This window comes from Cebus imitator, unplaced genomic scaffold (assembly GCF_001604975.1).
Source record: "Cebus imitator isolate Cc_AM_T3 unplaced genomic scaffold, Cebus_imitator-1.0 Scaffold586, whole genome shotgun sequence".
NCBI lineage: Eukaryota > Metazoa > Chordata > Mammalia > Primates > Cebidae > Cebus > Cebus imitator.
Window position 1 is genome coordinate 613257 of NW_016107901.1, and position 26081 is coordinate 639337.

Genomic DNA, 26081 nt, shown 5'->3' on the forward strand with positions numbered 1-26081 from the left:
GCCACCATGCCCGGCTATTTTTTGTATTTTTAGTAGAGACGGGGTTTCACCATGTTGGCCAGGATGGTCTCGATCTCTTGACCTCATGATCCGCCCGCCTCGGCCTCCCAAAGTGCTGGGATTACAGGCATGAGCCACCGCACCCGGCCCAGAGTGATATTTTTAACTGATGGAAAGATTATGACGTTGTCAGGGTCTCTGTCACTGCGTGAAGAGATTTCCACACAGGACTGCACATACTATTTCTTGTATAGCTAATTTTATTCTTAAATGAATTACAAACATCTTCTGATGTAGATGCAGTAGGCTTCACCTGATAATTGTTGAAATGTAGAGTGGAATTCTAAATGTTTCAGTGACCTCTTACCTAGTTAATTGAGTAAAGTATACACGAGGTTAAAATTTTCTTGTGCTTCTATAAACAAGATCAGATAAACATCCAGTGCCTATTTAATGTTAACCTGAGATTTTCTGGGAAAGAAGCATGCTGTCACAAAAACAGTAGTTCAAAACACATTTTTATAAGTAGACACTGAAAAATAAAAGCAAGGAAAGTCTTTCTCCAGTTATTTTATAACCTAATGATAAAATGCAGAGTAAAGAGATAAGCACTTTAAAATACTACTTTGTAATATTTATAGCCAGCTCTAAAAAAATACAGCAATGAGTAAAATAAATTGCCTAAGTCTAACCTGTCCATTTTATATTAACCAAAGCTTCTTGCTAATGGAAAGAATTTTCCAGTTATATCAGAGGACTACAATCACACAGACCTTCCAATCTCACTTTCTCCTATTAATTATCTCTGGATTCTACTTGACTTTAACTGAAGGTCTCAGGATTAATATTGCTTTGGAAAAATGTAGGATATGAATACAGTAATTCCAGAGAAAGTTTGTAGGCAATATAGCTACAGAGGCATAATCCACTTTTCCTGTTTTTCTTGAGGCTGTGGGTGAGGAATCCTCCCTGTGACCTCAGCAGAGCCCACTTACAAGCCTGATGCAGAAGACTCAGGGCTTCCTGCAGCAAAACTTTTCAACACGCAACTTTCCTTGTTGGAACAAGACTCAGTGCACACAGTGCTGATCCTGATTCACAGCAAAGTGCAACTGTTTTCTCACTGGGACACATGCTGGGAATTCTGAATTTCTGCTTCGCCATCAGTGTATAGTAAAAGAATAGTCAGTGGAGGGAACAGTAAGAGAACTATGACTATCAGTGTATAGCTAGAGAACTATCCTGTGTCAGTGTTTAATTCACTGTTTCAACAAAGAGAAAGGTATCCACATAGAAGAAACGCAAAGAGGACCCCACTTGTCTCCCCAGCGCTCCCTCATTTCCAACAGCTGAGAAACCATTCCTGGTGTGCGTGTCTGTCTGGGGTCACAGTTCAGTTCACAAACTTTCTTTGCAGCCACTGCGACAGCCCAGGAGAATATGGAAAGAAATGGGATGTACACAATATATTTCTTAATTACTGATATCCTCAAGTATCCACAGACCTCTTCCTACTCCCTTTATAAATGAGCCTCACCCTAATCACAAACCCACAAGTGACTTCCTGGTCTCTGAACACCTCCAGCCACGGAGGAGCTCTCCCTCACCCAAGCACATTCCTCTTTGGATTTGGGAGCTGACATGCTCTGTGCCTCCTTGTGCCTTTACCACCTTTTCTCATCACAAACCCTCTTCTCCCTGCCAGCCTTGAGTGGCAGATATGGGCGGTAAAGGTCCTGGTCTTCCTCTGGTGTCCTCAGGTGCTCAGCTGTCCTGCAGGCTTCCACCATTCTGGTGATCTCTGCACTCGCCCACCTCCAGGTCTGAGGCTCCTCTTACAGCATCACAGGACAGAGCTTAGAATCCTTAGTTTATCTTTGCTTCCCAAATGTCAACCAAGCATTGAAGGAGCAGACCATAGAAAGCCTGACTGATGCCCTTAGTAAAACACGTCGAGCAAGGCAGCCAACCGATTGCTCTTCTGAGCTCCCACCGTATCCAGGGCCTACATTCGCTTAGAGTGATGGATCTCAAATTTCATAGTGAGTGGGCCCTCTTCACAGAAAAGTCATTTCCATGGGTCCCAATGTGAGTAGCATTAACTGTGGAACTAGGTTCCATGTTGTACAAATTGCATTCACAGACTTCTACCTCTGGCCATTACTAGCTGGTACCAGGTATACTCTCCTCTGCCACTGTAAACAACCAGAAAACTGAGCAAAATATCGGAGGCAACTGTTTTCAGGCAAGGGACAACAGGCAGTGCAGAACCAGAGCACCTTCCAGCTGGGGAACACGGGGTAAACAGGTGAATACATACAAACAGCAGCTTTCCTTTTGTCCTCTTAATTTCCTTAATATGCAAGTGATTATTTAAAGTAATATTGTAAGGTGAGGTTTATCTCTCTCTCTCTCTCTCTCTCTCTCTCTCTCTCTCTCTCACACACACACACACACACACACACACACAGATTTATTGCTATAGTGAATCCTATACATAAGTTCAAAAGAATTTAGATTCTCCTCAATGTGAATAAACAAAAACTTAAAAATCTTCTGAAATTCTCAAATTTTCAGATGGGTACATTTGTCACTCCCAGTTTGAGAAAATGACTTTAGAGCAGGTTCATAACTGTTCCAACCCTACCTATTAACCTGAGGGCAGGGACCACGTGCATGTATGCATCTGGCAAGCACATAGTAGGTGCTCAATGAAACAAGGGAGCCTCTGGTGAGACAAGCGTCATCCAGCAGCAGTCACCATGCGTGGCTTCTCACCAGTCCACATCTGCTCTCTTTCGAAGGCTGCACTGCTGCGGGGGCCACGTGCTCCAGGCAGGGTGGAACTCCTCCAAAGTTTCCTCCACACATCATTTGCACACTGCCACCTCACTGGTTTCCTTGGAATCAAGTTAGCAGCCTTCAAACTGGGGTGAGTGTGTCTTTGTGGTTTCACAAGGACTCGGCAGGAAGTACGGGCACCACAGATCAATTTCCAGGGTCCCACTTCCCATTTGTACGACTTCCAAAAACTGACCCACCTGAAGGTACTGTAGCTTCATCGTCCCCTTCACTATGTCCATTCTGTGGCTTTTCAAAATCAAGGTTTTGAAAATTCTGCCCCCATCTGCGATCGTGTTTCAGGACTCCAGTATACGGACAGCCCGGAGTCACAGCAACTAACTGGGAGGTGGAACACCGGGAGCGCAGAGGTGCCCCGGTAACTGGAAACACTGGAGTGCAATTGCAGTGCGCCTGAGTATTCCTCTTCTCAGCCCCGTAGCAACATACCCATCTTAGTTAGAATCAGCATTCAGAACTGAGATAGATCTCCTGATTAATTTTTTGTTTTTTTGAGATGGAGTCTCATTCTGTCGCCCAGGCTGGAGTGCAATGGCGTGACCTCGGCTCACCGCAACCTCCACCTCCCGGGTTCAGGCAATTCTCCTGCCTCAGCCTCCCAAGTAGCTGGGACTACAGGTGTGCCCCACCGTGTCTGGCTAATTTTTGTATTTTTAAGCAGAGACTGGGTTTCGCCATGTTGGTCAGGCTGGTCTCTAACCGCTGACCTCGTGATCCACCCACCTCAGCCTCCCAAAGTTCTAGGATTACAGGCGTGAGCCACCACACCCGGCTTCCTAATTTTTTAATCAGAAAAAAAAAGAAGTCAGAATCTATTATCTGGGAGAAAGTAAATCTGAGCGACTAATTGCTTTGACAATGAAGGTCAGTTTTACCAAACAATAGAAATTGCATTTCTTCAACTGTTAGGCTTTTATAGTAACAAATTTTTGATGGCAATTTAGAAATGTGAAGAGACCATACAGATTTTCAATGCGAATCTGGTCTTCTGGAAGCACAGAAGTGTGAGGCTTACTGTCTATGGTATCACTCCATGAAGAGCTCACTGAGGGGAATGAGGCTATCTTCACACAAGTACAGGTATCGATCGACTTACCACCTATGCAACTTACGACCATTCAACTTTACGACCACAATCGCTAGCCACGACTGCTCCGTGTCTGGCAGCGCAAACATTGCCCAGCTGGGCGTCCGATAGTGCGGACCGGCTTCCGGCAGCACTACCATCTCTGCATGCACCATTTCAACTGTACATATAGCCTACTCAACTTACGACCAAATCAGGTTACGACCGGTCCGCGGTCCCTACCATGGTTGTAAGTCGAGCACTGGCTGTACTCAAACGAGACTGCGTGTGGAAGGCTCTGAGGAAGCCGTGAAGTGTGCTGCAAAGCTAGATTACACTTAATCATAGAACACACATCTTAGCAAACCCATTCTGGCTTCTCGTGACCACCTTTTCAGTTCTTAAGTTCTTGCAAACCACATTAGGTGGATTCTTGCTTGGGGGAATGGGGTGGAAAGAATGGGGATCTGGATTACAGGCTCCTTAGGAGCAGAGGCTGCATCTTCGGTCCATGTAACTGTGTACCCAGCAGCTTTTCGGCGTGCAGTCTGCAGAAGACGTTTGACGCATGCCTATTGAGTTGAACTGAGGTAAAAATCGAAGATGAAACATGCAGATAAGATTCCACCAAGTTATGCCAATCTATTAAAGTAAACTGTCCCTGCTGGTACAGCAAACATCGTTTATGGTTGCATAATACAATCGGTGTAAGGATCAGGGCTCAGAATGCTCGCCAAGCTGGGAGCGCCCACAAACAAGAGTATCTGTGTTTGCTCTGTGAATTGGGAGCTTTCCTTCACCATGGGGCTGATTTTCTCTTCCCATTCTCTAGGTTGCTCTGAATATGGTCCACAGAAGCCTGACACTGGGAGGGACCAGACAAGGAAGGGGGCTGTAGTTATCCCCAAATGGCCTGGTCCTTCTGCAGTTTCTGCAGTTGGTTGATGCTTTGAGGTTTTATATGTGTAATGGAGCAGGAGTATGTTACTTTGTTGCTATGTTATTTCAAACCCTCTTTTTATATAATTAGTAATTAAGAGTAAACTGCAGTCACAGTAAGAGGAGTGCCACTTTAAATTTAAGAGATCTTTCAGCCAATTCTATCGAAAGAAAGAATAGATGCATTGCCTTGACTTTAAGTCCAAACCTCCTTTGAGAAGCTGAATTTTCTAAGATCCTAGCCTCCTCTGCAGGTTTTCTGTCTTCTCTACCAAATGGCTGGGAGTACACGGGCACCCTATATATTTTTAAGGTTTTTATAATGGTATTATATACACATAGAGAAGCATACAAAAGTGTGCAGCTCCCTGAATTTTTCAAGTAATGAATACATCTGAGTACAGAGCACCTGAAATGGGTCACATGGCTTCACCAGCTTTCCAAAGACCCTCCTTTCGGACACCCACCCCGAAAATAAAGGAGGCAGAAGAGACCAAATATGGGGAAATAAATATAGGGTGGGTAGAGTGGTACACACACTCACACACACACTCACACACACACTGGAGCCCTTGTGATCTGAACAGAATATAAACTTAGCTCATGTAAGTTAATCCAGAAACGATCACGAAGTGTCTGGTTTGTTCAACGAATCAATGGATCTCCTCATCTCTGTTCATCTACCTCAGCTCTTTCCCTTCTCCCATTTCTCCTCATGCCTTCATGGCCTCTAAAACTTAAAGACCAAAATCATTTCACTTAAAAAAATTAACTTGCAAATAATATTGTGAAAGGCTATGAGTTCTAAAACACTGTATCGCTAGGTATTTAAAACAGTGGGCTTCTAGTTTAGCTTAATATTAGATAATGATGTCAAACTTAGATAATGATATCAAAATAAATATATGAAACTTTGCTACTAAGATGTTACCACTGGAGGAGGTTGGGGGAAGGGTATGTAAGACCTCCCAGTAGATTTTTTGCAACTTCCTGTGAATGTGTTATTCTTTAAAAATAAAAAGAAGAAAAAGCTTGCTATCACAGCAAACCACTATTTGTATTTATATAAGGTAGTCAGCATTCTGTTTTGTTTTTAGTATAATTTCTTCTTCTTTTTTTTTTTTTTGAGACAATCTTGCTCTGTTGCCCAGGCTGGAGTGCAATGGCACAATCTCCGCTCACTGCAACGTCTGCTTCCTGGGTTCAGGCGATTCTTGTGGCTCAACCTCCCCAGCAGCTGCTACGACAGGGCCTGCCACCATGAGTGGCTAGGTTTTTGTTTTTGGTTGTTTGTTTTTAATTTTTTTAGTGGAGATGGGTTTTGCCATGCTGGCCAGGCTGGTCTTGAACTCCTGACCTCAAGCGATCCACCTGCCTCAGCCTCCCACCGTGCTGGGATTACAGGCATGCGCCACCACGCCCATCCATTTTTAGTATGGTAATACAACTATAGTAATACAACTATAAAAAACTCATCCTGTCTGTTAAATTTTTTAAAAAATGGAAAAAATAAAATCAAAATATTAAGTTCAAATAAAATGTGTTTTGAAAGTGAATAACAACGCTTAAAAACATTACCTAGGGAATGTACAATAGTTACCTTCTTCTTTCTTCCTTCCTAACCAAGCATTTTCCCTGTTCCTAACATTTATAAAAAAGCCGATCATAAAGTGAATATTTAAAAAGAATGAAAGGTGTTGCCTCCCAAGGCGGATGTGTTAGGCTCGTTGGCTACTTCCCTTCATAGCTTCCAGGTTGCCAAGCAGAGCAGGCACTCGCAGTGTGTCACATGCCACTGCTGTGCTGTACAACCTCTAGGATCGCGTGGAAGGTGAACACGGGACAAAGGCTAGACCACCCTTCATTCCACTTGCAAATCAAATATCTAATAAATCCTCTCACTGTTTAAAGCAGCTAGGCCACTAGTGATCTCCATAAGATGAATTACCAACTTTGAACCATTAGCTTTTCCATTTTTGGTGTTTCTTGCAGCAAAGCAATTTATTTTTACTCACAGATTTAAAACCAATTTAAAAATAACTTTTATATGCTGCTGGTAGAAAACAGCAAGTCTCCAGCATGGATTAATTTATGATCAGTCTATTAACTTGCAAATTACAGAACAATGATAAATAATCAGATAAAGAGGAAGGACAGATAGTTGGCACATTTTTTACAGTTCCATATAACATGTGCAGGCCTTATTACACACGAGGTGAAGAGACGGGAGACCTAAAGAATTTCTGAGGATGGACTCCAAATGAAACCCAGAGGCCCTGGGTGTGGGCGTGGACTGGCTCAACACGGGTCATCAGGGAACCAAGCAATTCCTCAAGTGGCTCAATTAATTCCAGATCAAGTAATAATGGGCACTTGGCCAAAATGGTGAACACCTGTCTCTACAAAACATACAAAAATTAGTCGGGCTTGGTGGCGGGCACCTGTAGTCCCACTACTTGGGTGGAGGTGAGACCGGAAAATCACTTGAACCCAGGAGGTGGATGTTGCAATGAGCTGAGATCACACCACTGCACTCCAGCCTGGGGAGCAAAGTGAGACGCTGTCTCAAAACAAAACAAACAAACAAAAACCAAAACAATAACGATGTGGGGAATACAAATCCATTCTTTCTCACTTGAGGAAGCCAAAACATCGCCAAAAGGGCCAAGGGCTCCAGGTGGGGCACGTTTGCCTTCCTCCTCGCAAGATGGTCCAGGCATCTGGGGAACCGAGAGGGTCCACAGCTGGACCCGTGGAAAGTGGGCATGGCCATCACTGCCACGTCTGCTTTGGTGATGATGGGAGAGAAAGTGGAGCAAGAAAAAGACAAGGAATGTCCCGTTCACAGTTGTCACAGTAAAAGCCCTAAGGTAAAGAGAGCACAGGCAGAAAGCAGCAGGGTTTCTGAAATGAAATGAAGAGGATGTTCAAAGCTGGCCCAAAACCATACAGGAAACACAAAAGCAACACTCCTGAGGGAAGGTGAGACCCACCAGGGACATGATCTGAGAGTCCCGCCATGGAGGCAAGGGATGGTCACCAAAGAGGCCAGCCAAGTGGAGCGTTTCTCCTCTCTGGCTCTTGGCGACTTCCTAGGATCCGGGCCACCGGAAATGTGTCTGGGGCAGAGTCATGTAGCCACGGAGAACACAGGCTTTCTGATGAGGGTCCAGGCCCGCCTCCCCTAGTCAGAGGGCCGCCCCGCACACACGCTCCAGCCTCTACACCAGCCTGTCACTCGATCCCTCCGCGATCCTGTGAGAGAAGCACCAGGCCTACCCTCATTCTGCTGATGAGGAAACTGACACCCACAGGCATTGCTCAGAGTAGCCAGCAATCCCTGCAGCCCCTGCAGGGGGACCTGAGTGCAAGGCCAGGACATGTGGCAGAGTCCGCCCTGTGCCTATCACGTCTCCTCCCTGTGCTTCACGGGGAGCAAGAGGCGAATGAGTCACTTTAATTAAAAACAAACAAACAAACAAAACCACCACAAGGCAGGTCTTAAGAAATTTTTGGTACATTTGCTTCGTGTATTCATATGTTAGCCCCATGTCTACGTTTTGTTTTTTCTACTTACAAAGAATTTGTCGTCAAAATAGAGTAAACACAAAGTTGCTGCTTTTTCTAGAACAAAAAGTTCATGTATTCGATGTTAGAGATTAGTCCTAGAATCGCTGACCTACAGAATTCTTTAGCCTGCTATAAAAATGTTCAGATTGAGAGAACCATTCATAGACATGACAGTTTTGACATACTTAGAACCAGTGGAAGGTTTCAAGCACTGGAGACTTTAAGAGAATTCTGACTCTAAGGGCTCTGAACGCTTGGCACTGGTGGCTTATTTTGACTTTCACCATGGTGAATCCCGTTTACCCACAGAGGCAGTAAATTCCTTGCTGAAAATGTTCCCTGAGTATCCCTTTTCCCTCTCTGGGTCAATAAACTCCTGCACATTTTCTCCTTTTTAAATAAATGACATATATATTCTACCTTATGGCCAGAAAAAAAAATACAAAGGGACACCAATTTGTTAGGAGAATCAAGTCTATGCCATCCAGGATGCATACATGATTGACAAATGAGCAGAAATATCTGCTGCAAAATCATAATAATAACAGGAAGCATGAGACAGAGAACCAGGCAAAGATGGAATCCTCAGCTTAACCAGCCAGTGGAGTGAGCGGTCCCTGATTTGGGAGGCAGATGTGTCAAACTGTGAACACATCCTGGTCACCTGTGTACTCATTCAGTTACCCAGGATGCTGGCACCGACCTGACTCTTGCCAGGCCTCCACTTACCACACACGCAGAGGCCCAAGAAAAGTGTGCGCTGGTGCCGTTCTACATAGAGAGTGAAACTTCACTGGAGCAAACACTTTTTGACATAAAATGCATCTTCAGACATCATTTTTCCCTTAAGGCCCATTTAGCCTCCCTGTTGCTATGGTAAGCTGCTTCCGCAGACAGAGATGAGCTGCATGATTGAATCATTCTTCATTCTCTGTCTGCTTTCAGGGATGATACTACCAAGTTGTTATGTTTGATGTCTACAGTTCGAAGTCACTGGGTATTAATTATTTGTTATCTGTTACTTTTGAGACTTCTCTTAAACTTAGCCAGGGACTTTTTGGCTTGGTTGGACATCTTGTGAATGGGACATAGGGCAATTGTGAGATCAGTACTGTTGTTATCATATTACGGGGTACCTATAGGTTCTCTCAACCAAAAATCAACCTTGAAAACAGTGTTCAGAAGTCAGCAAGCCTGTAAAATCTTCTACTAGGTGACCAACGTGCATTCAACATGGCTGTGCTCACCACAGTCTCTCTCACCTGTGACCGCCACCTCATGCTACCTCGACGAAAGAACACAAGCCTGGGAGGAAAAACAGATGCTGGAGAGGATGTGGAGAAATAGGAACACTTTTACGCTGTTGGTGGGAGTGTAAATTAGTTCAACCATTGTGGAAGACAGTGTGGCGATTCCTCAAGGACCTAGAAGTAGAAATTCCATTTGACCCAGCAATCTCATTACTGGGTATATATCCAAAGGATTATAAATCATGCTACTATGAGGACACATGCACACGAATGTTCATTGAAGCACAGTTTACAACAGCAAAGGCCTGGAACCAACCCAAATGCCCATCGATGATAGACTGGACAGAGAAAATGTGGCACATATACACCACAGAATATTACGCAGCCATCAAAAACAATGAGTTCGTGTCCTTTGTAGGGACATGGATGAACCTAGAAACCATCATTCTCAGCAAACTGGCACAAGAGCAGAAAATCAAACACCGCATAGGCAGTGTGTTGAACAATGAGAACACATGGATACAGGGAAGGGAGGAAGGCAGCAAATCACACTGCCACGTGTGTACCTATGCAACAATCTTGCATGTTCTTCACATGTACCCCAAAACCTAAAATGCAATTTAAAAAATTAAAAAAAAAAAAGAGTGCCTAACGCCTTCCCAATATGAAGTCAGGGAATGCTAGTATTTCCCTTTTCCAAAATGGGAAGAAAAACACAAGATCCTGAAGAATATTCTATTGGCAACTCTCCTTGCCTTAGCACCCAATTCCCATTGGCTCCATTCATGACTACTTATTTCCCTGGCCATCGTTTGAATGTCTTGTTTTTGCAACTGAGCAACATTATGAATATTTAGTAGGTACTGCCCAGCAAATCTAAAAGCCTCGCATTCCCAGCCAAGACTTGAAGAACTGTGTCACGCCATGAGAAAGATGGACTCCGATAACCACCCAAGTCTTCTGCCCATCTGGGACTTTTCTCATTCAACTATCTCTCCCCGACACCAGGCATGCCCCTACTCTGCATCCAAACAAGAATCTAGAAGGGTGGAAAGTGAAGAGAAAAAGCAGGCAGCTCATCTAACTGATTCTTCACGTTGTCCCACTTCGCCAAGTCACTGGACTTTCTGTTCTGCCTTGCCTAGGTAGATTTTTGTTGACTGAAGGTAAAATAATGAAGCTTTTTGCCCAAGTAACCTCTGCAAGACTTGGAGGTTCAGTGACTAAAGCCACCCTGAAATCAATACACTAACTGTTTACTGGAAGGGTTTACTTATGCAACAAGAGATACGTCATCTCAGGCCTGAAAAATTGAGAAATATGTCATCTCAGGCCTGAAACATCGATGTGTTTTCCTGGCAATACTCTCTAGACCTGTGGTACCCAGATAACAACTGGAGATCCACTGCTGAGCTGGAGTGCAGGACTTCTTCCTCTGCCACTTTATAATCATGAAATAGAAAACTGCTTTTGGGAAATTTCTGCCAGAGTACTGAAAAGTTTCCACTATGTTAGAAATAAACAATAACAAGCCGGGCGCGGTGGCTCACGCCTGTAATCCCAGCACTTTGGGAGGCTGAGGCAGGTGGATCACAAGGTCAACAGATCGAGACCATCTTGGTCAACATGGAGAAACCCCATCACTACTAAAAATACAAAAAATTAGCTGGGCATGGTGGCGTGTGCCTGTAATCCCAGCTACTCAGGAGGCTGAGGCAGGAGAATTGCTTGAACCTGGGAGGTGGAGGTTGCGGTGAGCAGAGATCGCACCATTGCACTCCAGCCTGGGCAACAAGAGCGAAACTCCATCTCAAAAAAAAAAAGAAAAAGAAAAAGAAATAAACAATAACAAAATAGTTTCTTCCTTTCTCGTGGAGGAAAAGGAACACTATCTTTTGAAATTTCTTCTGGGAGAGGCACATCATGTTCACTGAGAGATCTACGCACTGCCATATTCTACATTCCATTCTTACAACCCAGAAAGTGCCACCAAGTGAGTAATTTGATGCGCGTAACCATCTCTTCTTAAAAGCCAACACTTGCAAGTAAATCCCAGCCAGAATGGCTTATTACAAATGGTATGATATAGAAAAGGAACACTCCCGGAGGGCCACACTGTTTCTTAAGTTAGTCTCTTTTTGTAAAAGCTGTTTCACACCCTAATAAGGTTAAGTGTATGCCTTCATTTAAATCGTAGAAATGAGTCTTACAGAGCTCTGTAAGGGAATCACTACATTTTGCCATAGGCATTACTAACTGACCCAACTGCTAAGTCAAGTGGCCTTCTCCTTTCATTTTTTTCTGCAAGTATTTATAGGCCTGGAAAATTTACGGAAGTTTATGACACAACATTGAAAAGTCGTACTTCTCATTTCTAAAGTAAATATTTTCAGAGCTCACAAATTCACTGCCCTGTGTCTTATGGAACAGGCAGTTATAACACATACAGAAGAGACTTGAGTCTAAAAAAATACTTCATAACAAAAGGAAAACTGGGAAAGGGACCAAAATGGAGCAGAAATATACAGAAATACACGGAAATATACAGAAATACACAGAAATATACAGAAACAATTGTGAGGGGCATTAAGCATTAGTAATAGAAGTATAACAAATTTTGAGAAATTATTTTCCCTTTGATTCACAAATAGAACTAAAAATGATAGGGGCATCAATAGCTAAAAAACCCAATAATGTCTCGAAGGAGGAATAAGGAACCTTGACCTGCATGCTGAGAGACTGTGCTGTGTAGCAGAAGGGCACCCAGCGCCCCGCATTCGCCAGCCTGGTGACTACGAACAACTGCAGAATCGCTCTGAGCCGGGGTCCCTTACCTCCCCATGTGGAAAGCTATTCTAATCCTGTGGGCTTGTGGGAGGCTCAGAAAGAAGGATGTCAAGGCATTGTGTAAACTATGAAGTGCTGTACAAATGTGAGGTGTTGTTATTATGACATCAGTGTTTCAGCATCTAAATTATAGGGACAGCACACTTATTACCAGCATGTTTAAATATGTATCTTGCATATATTTAGATTTGTTTTTAATTTCACAGATGTTTTCAGCTGGAAGCAGTCTGAAGATTGTGTAGTTTAGCTATTTTATGGAAGGTAAGACTGAGAGGGGAGACTCTAACCTGTTTTCTCTCCCGTTTATAATAACAAATTACAGAAAAAAATATGATAAGCCATGTACTAAGAAAGATTCCCTTAGCAACACCACTTTTCAGGGAAAACTGTTGACTTGTATAGCTACGAATACTGAGTGTGTTTGGTAGTTTCTAACTTTCAAAAATTATATAGTATATTTTCAGTCATCTGACAAAGGTTTTCACCTGCAGTTCTTTGTAAGGTTTCATTTCCAGTCATTTGTCAACATTTTTCTTTCTCTGTAAAGGCTAATTTATAACAGCTTGCAAGAAAGAAGCAGAGAGAAAGAGAAAGAAGGAAGGGAAGAAGAAAGAAAGAAAAGAAGGAAGAAGAAAAGGGAATGAAGAAAGAACACAGGGCAATACACTATTCTCACTCATAAATGTCACCAGCTATAAAAAAATCAAGAAGTATCTGTAAGGATAAGGTTTCTGGTTCTCTGTTAACATTATAGCAAATTGAAGCCAAGAAAAAGTTCTGTAATGCATTCTATTTAAAAGCCCCTCAAAATCAGTACCTTACAAACCAACAGGTGATAACAACAATTCTCCGATGACCACCTTTTTGTTTTTCAGAGGAAGTCTTGCTCTGTCGTCCAGGCTGGAGCGCAGTGGTGTGATCTCAGCTCACTGCAACCTTCGCCTTCTAGGTTCAAGTGATTCTCCTGCCTCAGCCTCCCAAGTAGCTGGGACCACAGGCTTGGTATTTTCTGTTTTTTATTTTTATTTTAGTAGAGGCGGGGTTTCGCCATGTTGGCTAGGCAGTTCTCAAACTCCTGACCTTGTGATCCTTCTGTCTAGGTCTCTGAAAATTCTGGGATTAGAGGCATGAGCCACTGCACCTGGCTGACCACCTTTTGTTTATCTGTCATACATTCAGACTTAATTAAAAGTGGATGACATTGGGGTTCTGGGGTTTTTATTACCTATAAACAGATAATTGTTTAACTTTTTAATAATGTATTAAAATAGACTTTATTTTAAAAATCTAGTTGGAATCATTAGATCTTGCAAGTTAGCACTAGAGCAAACCTCAAATAGTTTGTCTAATTTATCTTGTTAAGCACAATTCAAAGCATATAAAACAGCTTACAGTGTATGAGAATGAACTAAGAGATAATTTTGTAAGTGAGGAGAAACCATTGTGATAAAATCTCCTGAAAGCTTTCAGGTATTCAATGTTTGCTGGTTTTTGACATTAAAAAAAATTTTTTTGAAAAGCTTTCTAAAATTTGGTATACCATGATCAGAAAACCTCAGGACATCTTTGACTGTCCTTAAGGACCTGCACAAATTCACCAAGTGGTTTATTTTTATCCCAGGCACTAAAATAATGGATATTTTGAGTATCAGCAGAGACACTAAATCATGCACAGATTTTCACATACAAATGTCAGTTTGTCTTATCAGAGAGACTATGGGCAATGCACCAATTCTATCCAAAACCTGGAGTAAAAGAAATACATTTCAGCAAAGGGTCATAATGACATCATAAGTAAGACAATAGGACTGCTAAGACCATCATAACGTCATCCACTGTGTGCAGGCCTGCAGGTCCACAGTGGTAAAATCATCAGATATCACATTTCTGCTTATAAAATAAAATCCTTCATGAAGGCTCTTAAAACAGCTGCAAAGCAAGCAGTGATCTTTATTTCCATATATATTTATGAATTATATATATATATATATATATATTTGTTTTACATAAAAGCATGAATACACAAGGTAACACCAGCAGCTGTATTCTATCCTTTATTGGTTACAAATGTACCTATTTGTTTCCAAATGATCTCTGCAAATAGATAACATTGTACTACTTTCAACAGAGAATCAGAAAATAGATGTTTCTTCTAAATCACAAGTACCAATGGCTTAATTAGTTTAAGGATCATTTTTCTGAGTTGTGTAGTTTCACCTGTATTTGTCATGTCTAGAACTGTGCAAACTTTTGTTTCATTTCTCTCTGATTTCTGTGGGAAGAGTTAGACGATGTGAAGTAGTAGTCATTTTGCTTATTCATAACACATTTTAGGGAAAATCGTGCTGCTGGGGAGAAAGTTAAAGCTCTCAACTGTAATCTAGACCCTCGTCCAATTTTTTCACCTCTGGTTACTACTTTTAAAAAGGATCATTTTAGTTTTTAAATGTAGAATGGGTTGCACTTTACCTTTGACATTGCAAGTTTCTTCATGGTCATTTAGGAAAATAAAGCAGGAAATTCTAACGCCTTAGCATCTACTTTAATAAGATGTTTGCATTTACAAAAATAACAAGAAACTGAGGGTTTGCGGAAGGAACACAGGGCCTACAAGTATATCCTCATTCCTGTCCCTTTGCCTGGAGGCGAAGCTAAGCATTATCTTTCTGAGAAACTGCCCCTATTGCAGAGGTAGAATTAGTCAGCCCCTCTTCTGGGCTCCCACTGAAATCCCAAATCACATCTGTTATAAAACATTGCATTACAGGGAGTGATCACGTATATCTCTCTTGGCCCTTCCAAAAGGCAAGTCCCTGGAGGACAAGTGCAGCTATTTCATTCCCTTGGTGTACCTAGATCCCAGCCTGGGATGTGTCTGGAGTTTATCAGCAGTTCTCAAACTGTGGCGTGCATCAGTCAGAATCTCCCTGAGGACCTGTGTGCACAGACCAGAGCCTGCCCCCCAGTATCTTACTCAGAGGCCAGAGAGGGATCTGAGAGTGTGCATCTCCAGCAGGTTCCCAGGTGCTGCTGCCGTGCTGGGCCCAGCGAGAGCCACTGCAGGAAACTCTTTTTTTTTTTTTTTTTTTTTGGCAGTTAAAGACAGGTTTTCTTTAGTTAAAACCTGAGAGGCTCTTCTGGCTAGCATGTATCTAGTTGGGGAGGAATTTGGAATGTTTCTGGTTGGAGATGTTATTTGTGGTTTATGGTCATGCTGACCTTAGCCATTAGGCTGATGCCCTTTGGATTTAGGCAGTGTTTTATTAAGGTGAACTTTAGAATGAGGGGCTTATCCAAGATGGCCACACTCCTGCTCTGTCAAGCCAGACCCTATAGTTATAAAAAGGAGGAGGGACAGCCTGTTCTTTCTGGCTACTTCCTCACTGCGGGAAACTTCTAATGGACTAACTTATGAAATAAAATGTGACTCTGGAACCGGTTTACTAATGGAATACGCAACTGTTGCTGGATCTCAAAGGAGCTCATGAGATGGGCGAGCAATGGGGGTCTGAGAGCAAGGACAAGATATCTTCTGTTACAAGCTACATACAACACATAATCCGGTCCTCAGAATTGCCCAGAGGGCTTTATGAAATGTGTGTGTGCCAGGCTCCATTCCCCAGAAATACTGATAGCCCTGGTATGGGGCACAGTAAGGCACCCTCTTTTTCAAAAGCCCCTCAGCTGGCTACAAAGCACGGCCAAGGTTCAAAAGTTACTGCTTTGATAAAAAAAAATCATCTCCTACTTTTTTTGGTTCAGCCACTAATGTACAAAACCAAGTAATATGATGCTGTCTTAAACAGGAAACAAGAGATCCCCATTCTGAGGACTGGCAGCAATATACACATGATTAACGTTACACTTACATGTACAATATTCCATATTATCAGTTGTTGATAACTGCAACTAATCAGCTGCCAACTATAGCAGCCTCACCTAGAGAGAAGCTAGTATCCAGAAGCCCTGGTGTGGCTCAATTTTGATGCTGAACATGGGCGTGAGACAGGTGGAGCCAGGAGACTGTGAGGGAAAAAGATGTCATGTGACCTGACAAGTAACTGCCATAGAAATATCTGAGCAAATGACAATGCTAGCCACATTGCTCACCTGGGCTCTGGACCGGCATATTCTACTGCCTCCTAAACTTCTCTATCTGAGCACTTCAGGCTCAACAACATCTACAAGCTGAATATTCATATTGGACTATCCTACCCTTCCCCTCCCTTCCCTTCCCTCCACTGCAGTCCCGTTGACTTCCCAGCCTTTCTGATTGCATTGTGTATTCATCCGGGCTTCCAGGTGAGAAGCCTGGGTGCCACTCTAGGGTTCTCTCTTTCTTATGCTGCTCCATGTGCTTATCAACCAGTTCTGCCTCCTGATCAGCCCCGGAGTCCGCTGTCCTGAATCTTCCTGCTCCTGCTTCATCCACTGTCTTTGGCAATAGTCAGGAACCTTCTGTTTCCACTGCCGCCCCTGCAGTCCATCCCCCAAACCTCTGCTGCAGCCATCTTTCTAAAACACCAAGCTCAGCATGTCAGTTCACAGTCATTTCTCTTTCACACGGGACAAAATCCAAAGCCACAGTGAGGATGGAGATCCCTGTGAACTGTAGGTAGCTTCACCGTTTATTCCTTCTCATCCTGCCACTGGAATTATTAGCACTCTCAAGAACTTTGTTCCTATTGGCACTGCTTGTGTAATGTCCTTCACATCCTATTCTCTGGGGGAATAACCATATAACCAAATAGCTCGAATGAGTAATCCCTTCCATTTGTGGCTAAACCTTTGCTCCTCTCCATGTAGAATTAAAGACAAAAACGGAACCCAAAAGTCATCCTTTGTCCTGGGAAGATTTTTGTCATTGCTTCTGTGACATTGTTCCACACTTATTATCTCTAGCTCCCCCTTCCCCCAGTTGACTTCCAGACAACTTAAGGACAAGTACGAAGTCTAATTTATTCTCAAATCTCAACATGTGGATGGAACAGTGCAAATCACTCATCATGGCTCAAACATAAAGAAAATATGCAAATAAGAGCCTATGTTGTAATAGGTACCAATACTTGCCCTTCTACTCAAAGGGTAAACAATGGGGGTTGACTTACGTAATTATTTAAACTAAGTCAGGGTCATGTGTGCTGCCCTGCTAGTAATGGTATAATTGCAGGTGTACTTGCGGCTGTCTGCAAGCCATTCTCATCAAGTGCCTCGTCACCTACATTATAACTCGAGTCTTTTGTTAATGAGAAGTTTCAGATATATTCAGAAAGGATGCTTGGACTCTGGGTTTCTCCCTGACAACCCACCAGAATGAGATAAAACTTGGATCAGAGAGAGAAATTCCACTGCCCCGTGCTAGCGTCTCCATACTGCTTGCTAAAGCAAGCTAATGAAACTGGTAGGAGTAAAATTTATTCTAAGCACATGTAATTCACAGATGCTCAGTCCACAGGGCTAGTCATCTGATACTGCACTTCAGGGCCGTCAGGGATTGAGTCAAATCCAGCACTTACTTTTAGGGGCTCAGTAAACACGCCCCCGATATTCCTGGCCCGAACTACCCCTCCTGCTCCCAGCTGGCTCAGGGAACTCTCTAGACAAATGGATTGAGTGTATCTATCTAAATGTGTAGCAAGGAAGCTTTACCAGATGACTCTGAAAAAGTGAAAATTACAAGCAAACTAGTTATTTGAATACGTTCCAATGCCTGGATTCTTGCCCAAGTTCAAACTAGCCAGCTTGTGCCTATGGGCCCAACGGAGGACAATCTAGAGATGTCGTCAAAAAAGCTAACTGCTGGAATTTTCTCAGAAAATTCAGCCCTGTAGGAGAAAATGTAAAAGAAGGAATGAGAAGACACTATGACATTTAATGGGAACGGCCTGCAGGAACAAGCTAAGATTTACGCTTGATTTTCTATGGGTTAGTGGTTCAAGAATAAACCAGTAATAATTAAACTGAGACTAAAAATGTTTCTTACCATAATTTCAAATGGCCATAGGTGACAAAAGAAAACAAAAGGCAATGGATCTGAGGAGCAGAATCTGGTTTTAAAAATTGTATGTACAGGGAAGCAATGTTATGGGTGAACCATATTCTAAAACTTTGAAATTCTGTCAAAACATACCCCTGTCAGTCAAACCTAATGTTAAATAAGCTCATAGAGTACTTATAAAGTCAAAATCGATCACACACACACACACACACACACCAGTACACACACAGATACACACACACAGACACACACCACTTTCACAGCAAGTCACATGGCAAAGACCGCACTGTGCTGCAGGTGGATTCTGCAACAGGCGAAATGTCCTCAACATTGTGACCCATCCCTAATCCGGGACAAGAGTCTGGGCTTACCTTCCCTTCAGTGCCCATAATCATCAATTGCCTTTATTTTAGGGCTAGTTTGTCACTCTCGTCAAAAAAGTTTCAGACGCTAGCTGCTGGTCTTGGAGCTTAGATCAAAGTAAAAACAAGGAATATTTTCTTTTCAAACAGAGAGGAATCCTTCATCTTTACTGAGATGTCTAAAAACATTTCAGAACATGTTAGTGCTGTCACGTGGACCAAGTGTAATTATGCAGCACAATGGACTTTTGGCAATAGGTGCCTTCAAACCAGAAGTTTTTGAAAAATTATGAATTATGAAACTAACTGTGTGAAGCTAGAAATTACTGTTAAAAGCCCGTTGGAGATCTTAGCCAGTTTCTTGTAGTCTGTGCTATGCCATGGTCAGTCTAACACACAGACCACCGGTCAGCTTTCCAGATTTGAAAAGCAATCTGGAAGCAAGAGCAGAAACCCTTAAAACTCAACCCCTTTCACCCTTTAACCCAGAAAATCTAGCATATTCTATGCACTCAGTAAATATTCACTGAATTCGGAATGAACAGGTCAGAAGCCTGAAGGGTCAAAGTGACTTGTCCACCCTCACCCTGAGCTGGAGTGAGAAGAAAGGTCCCCAGTTGACAGGCCCGGCTTGGGCTTTCCAGATCTGACCTCCTTCAAAGAGGGAGGATGGTAGATCTCACTTTGGATACCATTAATATCCCCACTTTGGATATGATTAACATTCACACTTTGCATTCTCTTTAAGACAGCTCAGACCTACTGAATGGGAATGTCTCCAGAAGTGGGGCTGGGCAGGCTTATTCCCACAAAGCTCCCTCAGTAGGGAATTCTGACTCCCCTTGGAGTACTTCCCGGGTCCCTTCAGGGGAGCACCTTTACCACTTCATCCTGTAAGAGTCAGGGGTTTGCTCAGCATCCCTCAAGCAGGTTCCACTGCACGCTCACTGACCTGGGGACTGAGCAGCCTCCATGGAAAGTGACCAGACAGAGGGCCGAAGAACTCTGCAGGAACGCAGATTGCTGGACAGCCCACGCTTGTTCAAGCTTCAGACAGGGGCCCATCTTCATGAGCCGGCTTTCTGGGCCCTTTCCCCTTGCTAGCTCTGACATTAAACATTCGCACACACCTGACCTGGATCTCCTGAAACCAGAACTCGGACGAGGCAGTGGCATTTGGAAGTTGAGAGACGCATCTGGAGTCAGAAGGCCTGCGTGTGAATTTCACGTCTGCCTCCTATCAGCTGCGAGAAATTCACTTTAATCCTTTGTACCTCAGTTTCCCCCATAGGAGGGGAGTGCACGCCTCTTATGCTTAACGTGAGGACTGAAAGGACGCAGGAAACAGTGTGTGGCAGTCATTTGCTCTAAGAGCAGCAAGCCCAGAAGTTAGCATGTCCCGGAACCAAACAAAGTGCACCTTGAACAAAGCCGACTGAACTTGATAGACACAGGCCTTCAACAAACTTCTGCTGAAAGAGCTCATCTCCTATTTTAATAATTGCCCCTGAACATTCAGTATTTTATGCTACCGTAATGGAATAGCGTCTGTTCACCTGCTCTCTGTCATCTTCAGGAGCATTCTGAGTGAATGTGGGACAAACAGGCAAATTAAGTGGTATTTATATTTTTCTCAGGAACAAATTTCAAGCCACTAATAGTGTTGTTCAAGCGAGTAACATCAAAGAACAAGAACACCGCTGGAGGGAGGAAAGTGATGCTTTGGAGGTGCTCTGCATGTTTAATTTAAAATAAAGAGAAGAGTCTCTGCTCTTCTGCAGAGACAGGGCTGGCACCTGACTAACAGGGCCACGCAGGCTCAGCAGAGGAGGAATCTTTCCACGAGTTCCTTCAGTGAGAAGAGAAATCCTTTATTATTGGAATCACACCCTACCTTTTCCCTCTTTCCTATATTTGGCAAGATTGTTAAAACTCCAGATGTCCTCAAAGAGCTCTTTGCATTGGCAAGTAATCTCTCCGGAGACTTTAACAATCCTTCTTCCGTCCAGTGATCCCCAAACCTGGCTGCCCAACAGATCACATGAAGAGCATTAAAAAAAAAATCCCAAGTCCAGGTCTTGCCCCATGTCAATTAAATCAGAATGTCTGGGGGTGGGAGCCAGACACTGGTTTCTGTTTTGGTTTTAAAAAATCCCAGGTAATTCTAAACTGCAGCAAGATCTGGGAACCACTGTTCTATGCCTTGTCCCTCCCCCAACGACCGTGCTGGGCACCAAACCCCAACGCCTCATGCCAGTGACATCAACAGCAAGTACGGGCCTGGCTCCTGGAACCCGCGCAGCTCAAGGCTGGAATTGTGCAATTAAACCTGAGGCATGTTTCCCATGTCAAATGGGTTTATGGGGGTAGTCACGAAGCCAGACTCGCTCATGTTCTGTCTGGAGACTTGGCACACGTGAACCAGGGACATCAATCCGGTGTGTGTGAGAGTGTGTGTGTGTGTGTGTGTGTGTGTGTGTGTGTGTGACAGGTTTAATATTTTGGTTGGCCCAATGTCAAATTCTTCAAACAGCAAAGAGAAACATCCAAGAAAGAAACTCCCCGGGTTTTGAGAGGGCAAGTCTGCTGTGAGCCCCATTTTGAAACACCATGGTGTGGCCAGGATGGGCTCTGCTCCCGGAGCTTCCGCGCAAGAGTGCCGCGGTCCCCCCTGGAGTGGCCGGACAGCCGCGGCCAGTTCCACCACGAAGCCCAGGCGCGACCGAAGGGCTGCAGGCGTGGAAGACCCGGACATCCCCGTGAGATGGCCAGCGAACCAGAGCCCGTGGCTTTCGGTGGGGGGCGCCCCGGAGGGAGGTCGGGTCCCCAGAGGGACACACCTGGACCGGCCGGACCAGGGCGCGCCAGGCGGGGCGAGCTGCCGGCCGGGGTCTGCACCCAAGGGGCGGGTCGGACCCCACCTGCCTTTTGCCAAGGAGGAAACTAACTGCCGCCAGCACCACCCCTTCCCGGGAGCCGCAGGTGGTGGCGGACGAGTTCTCCCAGCTCCCAGGTGGAGGCTGCGACTCCACTCGCGGGAACGAGGCTCGCGGGGGCTGGGAGACGGGCCGGGGCCAGGCTGACCCACGCCGGCTTCAGCGTGAGACTCGCGCGGAGGGCGGAGGCGGGGAGGTCAGCTCAGGAAGCCGCTTGTCCCGCGGGGTCCGAGGGGAGGCTGTATTCTCAGGGTCCTTCCTCAGCTTCCCTAAACCGCGCGGCCCCTGCGGGTGGGCAGCGCTGGCCCCCCGGGTGCGTGTTCCGACCCCGCCGCGCCCTGGGAGGACAACGCGCAGCGCCATGCGGGCCCCCGGCCCCCGGTGCCCACCGGCCCACGGACGCAGATCCTGCTCCGAGAAGCGGGAAAGTGAGGGAGAAAAGTTGGGAGCGGTCCGGGCCGCAGGAGGTGCCGGCGGCCGTTCTCCGCCCCGCCCGCAGCCCCGTGCCCTCCCCGTCTCCTCCTCCGCCCGCCGCGGAGTCTCCCGGCCGAGGAACGAAACGTCCCGTTCCTCCCGCGGTCCCGGCCGGCAGCGCAGCTGATCTCAAGGAAACAGGAAAGGACGGGCGGGGGCGCGGGGCACCGAGCCGGTGCGCTGGTGCGCTGCGGAGCTGGCTGCGGGGTCCGGGGCGCGCTCCGGGGGCGGCGCGGGAGCCGGGGGGACACGCCCTTACCTTTCTTTTCCTCCAGAGCCAGACTCGCTGGGCAGAGCGCAGCCAGCAAAGCCAGGAGCGCCGCCCCGGCCGCCCCGGAGGGTCGCATCGCTGCTCCCCGAAGAGCTCGCTCCGGCGCTCCCTGATCAGTCCTGGACGGAGTCAGGCGGCCGTGCGCGGTGGCTGTGGCGGCGGCGAGGCGGGGACTCGGGCGGACGCCGCCGAGGTGGCCTGTCGTCCGGGCTGAGCGGCGGTGGCCCCCGGGGCTCGCTCGGGACTCCGGCCGCCTTCGCCGCGGCGGGCGCTCACACCGTGCGGGGGGCGGAGGCTGCTGCGGCCGCGCGGCGCGGGGGCTGCCCGGACGTCTAGCTCGCGCGGGCCGGGGCGTGGGGAAGGCTGGGCGGGAGGAGGAGGGACCAGGCGGCGGAGGAGGGATCGGGAGGAGCAGAGGAGGAGGAGAATGCGAGGAGGAGGGACGAGAACCAGCAGCGGGGACCCAAGGCCAGCGGCCGCGGGAGACGGTGGACAGCGGTGGGCCCCGCGGGACTCGGGCTCCGGCAGGAAAGGGGCGGCGCGCGGGAAGGGAGCTGGTGCCCTGAGGAGTTAATTTCCGAAGGGGGCGTTCCCAGCACTGCCCCTCTGGACGCAGTTTCCACGGACTTGCAGGCCCAGCTTATGTCGAGGTCGAGCCAAATCTGTGCCAGGGTCCCCTTCCCCCTTTCCATTCTTTTGTTTTGCAAAGCAAACTTGTACCAGCTTTGGACAGATTGGCCAAGCCCTAGAGCCAGCGTCGGATAATGGCACCGACGGGGAAACTGCTCCTTTATTCTGGTCCCCACCTCCCCTGCAGCACCCCAGGACCCTCGCGGGGCTCAGAGGCTGGCCTGGCAGCTGAGGCGGTGGCCGTGCCTGCGCGGCAGTGGTGCCAGGCGTCCGAGGTGCTGATCCAAAATCCGAGGGTCCTTCGGATCCCGTGAAGCACCCTCGAAATTGAATGAAATAAGGGCACTGAACTCCGAGCGCAGATACAGACTTCCTCAATGTTTACTGCAACCGGCCATGGGTACTTTGAAGCCAATGTGTGAGGCACACATTGGGAAGGCACACATTGGCTTCACAAAGGGAAGCTCTTGGAATAAAGGCTTGACACAGCCGTGGAGATACTTTTAGAGAGGCTAAGTGTCCCACTGCCCTGGTAGCTTCCACAGGAGAAATGCCAGGGAAATTCGCTGAGGCTTTGGCTAGAAGAAACTGAGCCGCTTTGGGCTGCAGGAACTTGAGCTACATTCCTTCTGCAAGTCCACCCTATCCCCACTATTCCTTCTCCTACAGGAAAAATGTCCTCTAGGTCCATGTTACAGACCCCTCCTCTTCACAAGGTTCACTAGGACTTTCAGGCCTGATTCAACAACCCCGATTTTCCGGCTCTGTCAGGAACCATAATCCTGAAGTAAGTGGAGCCACAGACCTGCCCTTTGCTGTCTCTGGAGGGGAACAACCTTAATTCTTTCCTTCCCATCCAGCAAAGTGTTTGTGCCTGAGTTTCACACCCTGCAGCCTGAACGGTGGGGTTTTCAGCAGGGCAAGCGCAGACACGGGGTTCTTCACCGCCGGCCCAGCCTGGAACTTCCCCTGTGAATCAGGAGAAGTAATTTGTTCCTTTGTTTTAACGAATCAGGACAGCCACTGCGGGTTGAAGTCAGCCTCTGGATGCAGAGGCTGTGAAGGCTTTGCAGGCACGTGTGTGCTTCCTCCACATATGCACACCTGGGCTGAGAGCAGTCCAAATAGAAACACAGAGAAAACAAAACCAGGGAATGGCAAACGGGAAGCACAACAGTGGAACATAAAATGAAGACAGGAGTGAGTCTTACAATAAAATACATGAATACAGTGAAGTCCTGTGCACTCAGTTAACAAGGACCACTGCATTTTCTGTCAAGGGAATGTGACTTGTGTGCACAAGTCATAACACAAATCAATTTAAGTTGAGAAATGTTGAGTATATGATAAAAATATATTGTTTGCTAAGAGGAATGATGGCAAGGAAAACCTAGCTGTCCCCCTCAGCCCCCACCAAGTGGAAAAGTGCTTGGGGCATTCTAAAGCAGCAAGACAGAATATGTAAATCATACACCGATTAAAACAATTCTTTAAACACGGGGTATGTGACCCTGTGGTGGCTCCCTCGTGGAGAATACTTTCTAGTCTGTCCTTGATCAGTGGTAAGCAGGCATCAGCTGCTTACCTAGTTTATCTTGGTTCTGTGAGAAAACAGGGAACACTGGCTTGTTAATAACTACGTGGGTCAGAGTCTGCTGGAGGCCCTCAGCCTGGAATGCTGTCAGCCCCTGAGGCTCTCAGCTCGGAAGGCTGCTGGCCCCCGGATAGTCCCACTTTGCTGTTGTATCTGGATGTCAGCTTCTTAATGCCTTCAGCACCGCCTGGGTGGTGGTCTCTATGGCTGAGCTGGACTCGGTAAATTTAAGCTATACCTGAATTTTAAGACTGCATTGGAATTTCTTGAGTGCCCCAAAACACGGTGTGTAAGAACATTAGTTCTCACTGCTTTAGGACTTTATGAGAAAACAGCCTTCATAGGGCAGCTTGTATATTGTTCACTGTGATCCGATGGCATCACAAGAAACGGGGCTTTTGGTAAAGAGTTACTAGAGACACACAGCACACTCCTGGGATGGATTCCAGTGAACGGAGAGGAATGGGTTTGCTGAACATCTTCCTGTGAAATCTATGTAAAGTTTGCCTTTCTTCTTTGAGCTTTTGGTATAAAAACTGACATTCAGGCTGACTTTGTAGTCATGGGCCAGTAACTGGAGTGTGCTGATAACTGTGTTACTTGGTAAGTGAAAACTGTGGCTGAGCAGGCAGTAATGACGTCTTCTTGCGAGGGCTAAGGAACCTGGTAAGGGGGGCCCTGAATAGCAGGGCTCCAGCTGACAGTCTCTGTAGAGCATGGTCCCAGACCATCACCGGGAAAGAGGCCGGGTGCCGTGTGCCACCACCACAGGATGACAATAGCAGCCCAGGTGCTGTGCTAAGCATTGGTCAGACTAAGCTTATCTGACAACCTATGAGCTGGATACTTGTATCTGCCTTTTATAGCAATGTGATGCTTTGACCAGGAGAAGTGGCCAGGATCTCAAAGCGTACTTGCTAGTATGAGAGGCAACTCTGAACCCAAGGCAGAGCCATGTTCTGTCCCCCTTGTACTGCACTGCGTATAAACCTGAGACAAATGATAATGTCAGGACCTAAAATTCTACTTCAAAATAGAATTTTAGAATAGAGGAATACCAAAATCTCTGCTTGGCCAAAAAAATTCTAGATAAAGCCTTCATGTATGCCATATTAGCAAGTATGTACTAAGACTCTAGTATTTCCCTTAATAAATCTTGTGTCTGTCAATTTTAATAACACAGATGGATTTGTCCTTTTGCCAGCTGTACATGATAAAATTTTTTTTCCTCTGATGAGTGGTTACCCTCTTAAAAGAAGTTTCTGAGTATGTTGAATAAGAG

The 26081-nt window shown here is 45.8% G+C and overlaps 1 protein-coding gene and 1 long non-coding RNA gene across 4 annotated transcripts in view; one reads left to right on the top strand and one right to left on the bottom strand.

Annotated features, from left to right (window-relative positions):
- Positions 1–22909, bottom strand: part of EGFR (epidermal growth factor receptor) — a 202155-nt gene extending 179246 nt beyond the window's left edge. Inside the window, exon 1 of the mRNA XM_017516423.2 lies at positions 22564–22909. Within this exon, the coding sequence (XP_017371912.1) occupies positions 22564–22651 (88 nt within the window). The 5' untranslated portion in view covers positions 22652–22909. The remainder of the gene's footprint in view (positions 1–22563) is intronic.
- LOC108294536 lies at positions 21106–24342 on the top strand. 3 transcript variants are annotated; one of them, XR_001821082.2, is made up of 4 exons: positions 21106–21994; positions 22580–22768; positions 23875–23992; positions 24221–24342. It is a non-coding gene; the product is annotated as an uncharacterized LOC108294536 (long non-coding RNA). The 3 variants fall into 3 exon arrangements; XR_005197985.1 differs by lacking the exon at positions 21106–21994 and adding an exon at positions 22359–22487; XR_005197986.1 differs by lacking the exon at positions 21106–21994 and adding an exon at positions 22359–22479.
- The last annotated feature ends 1739 nt before the right edge of the window (positions 24343–26081 follow it).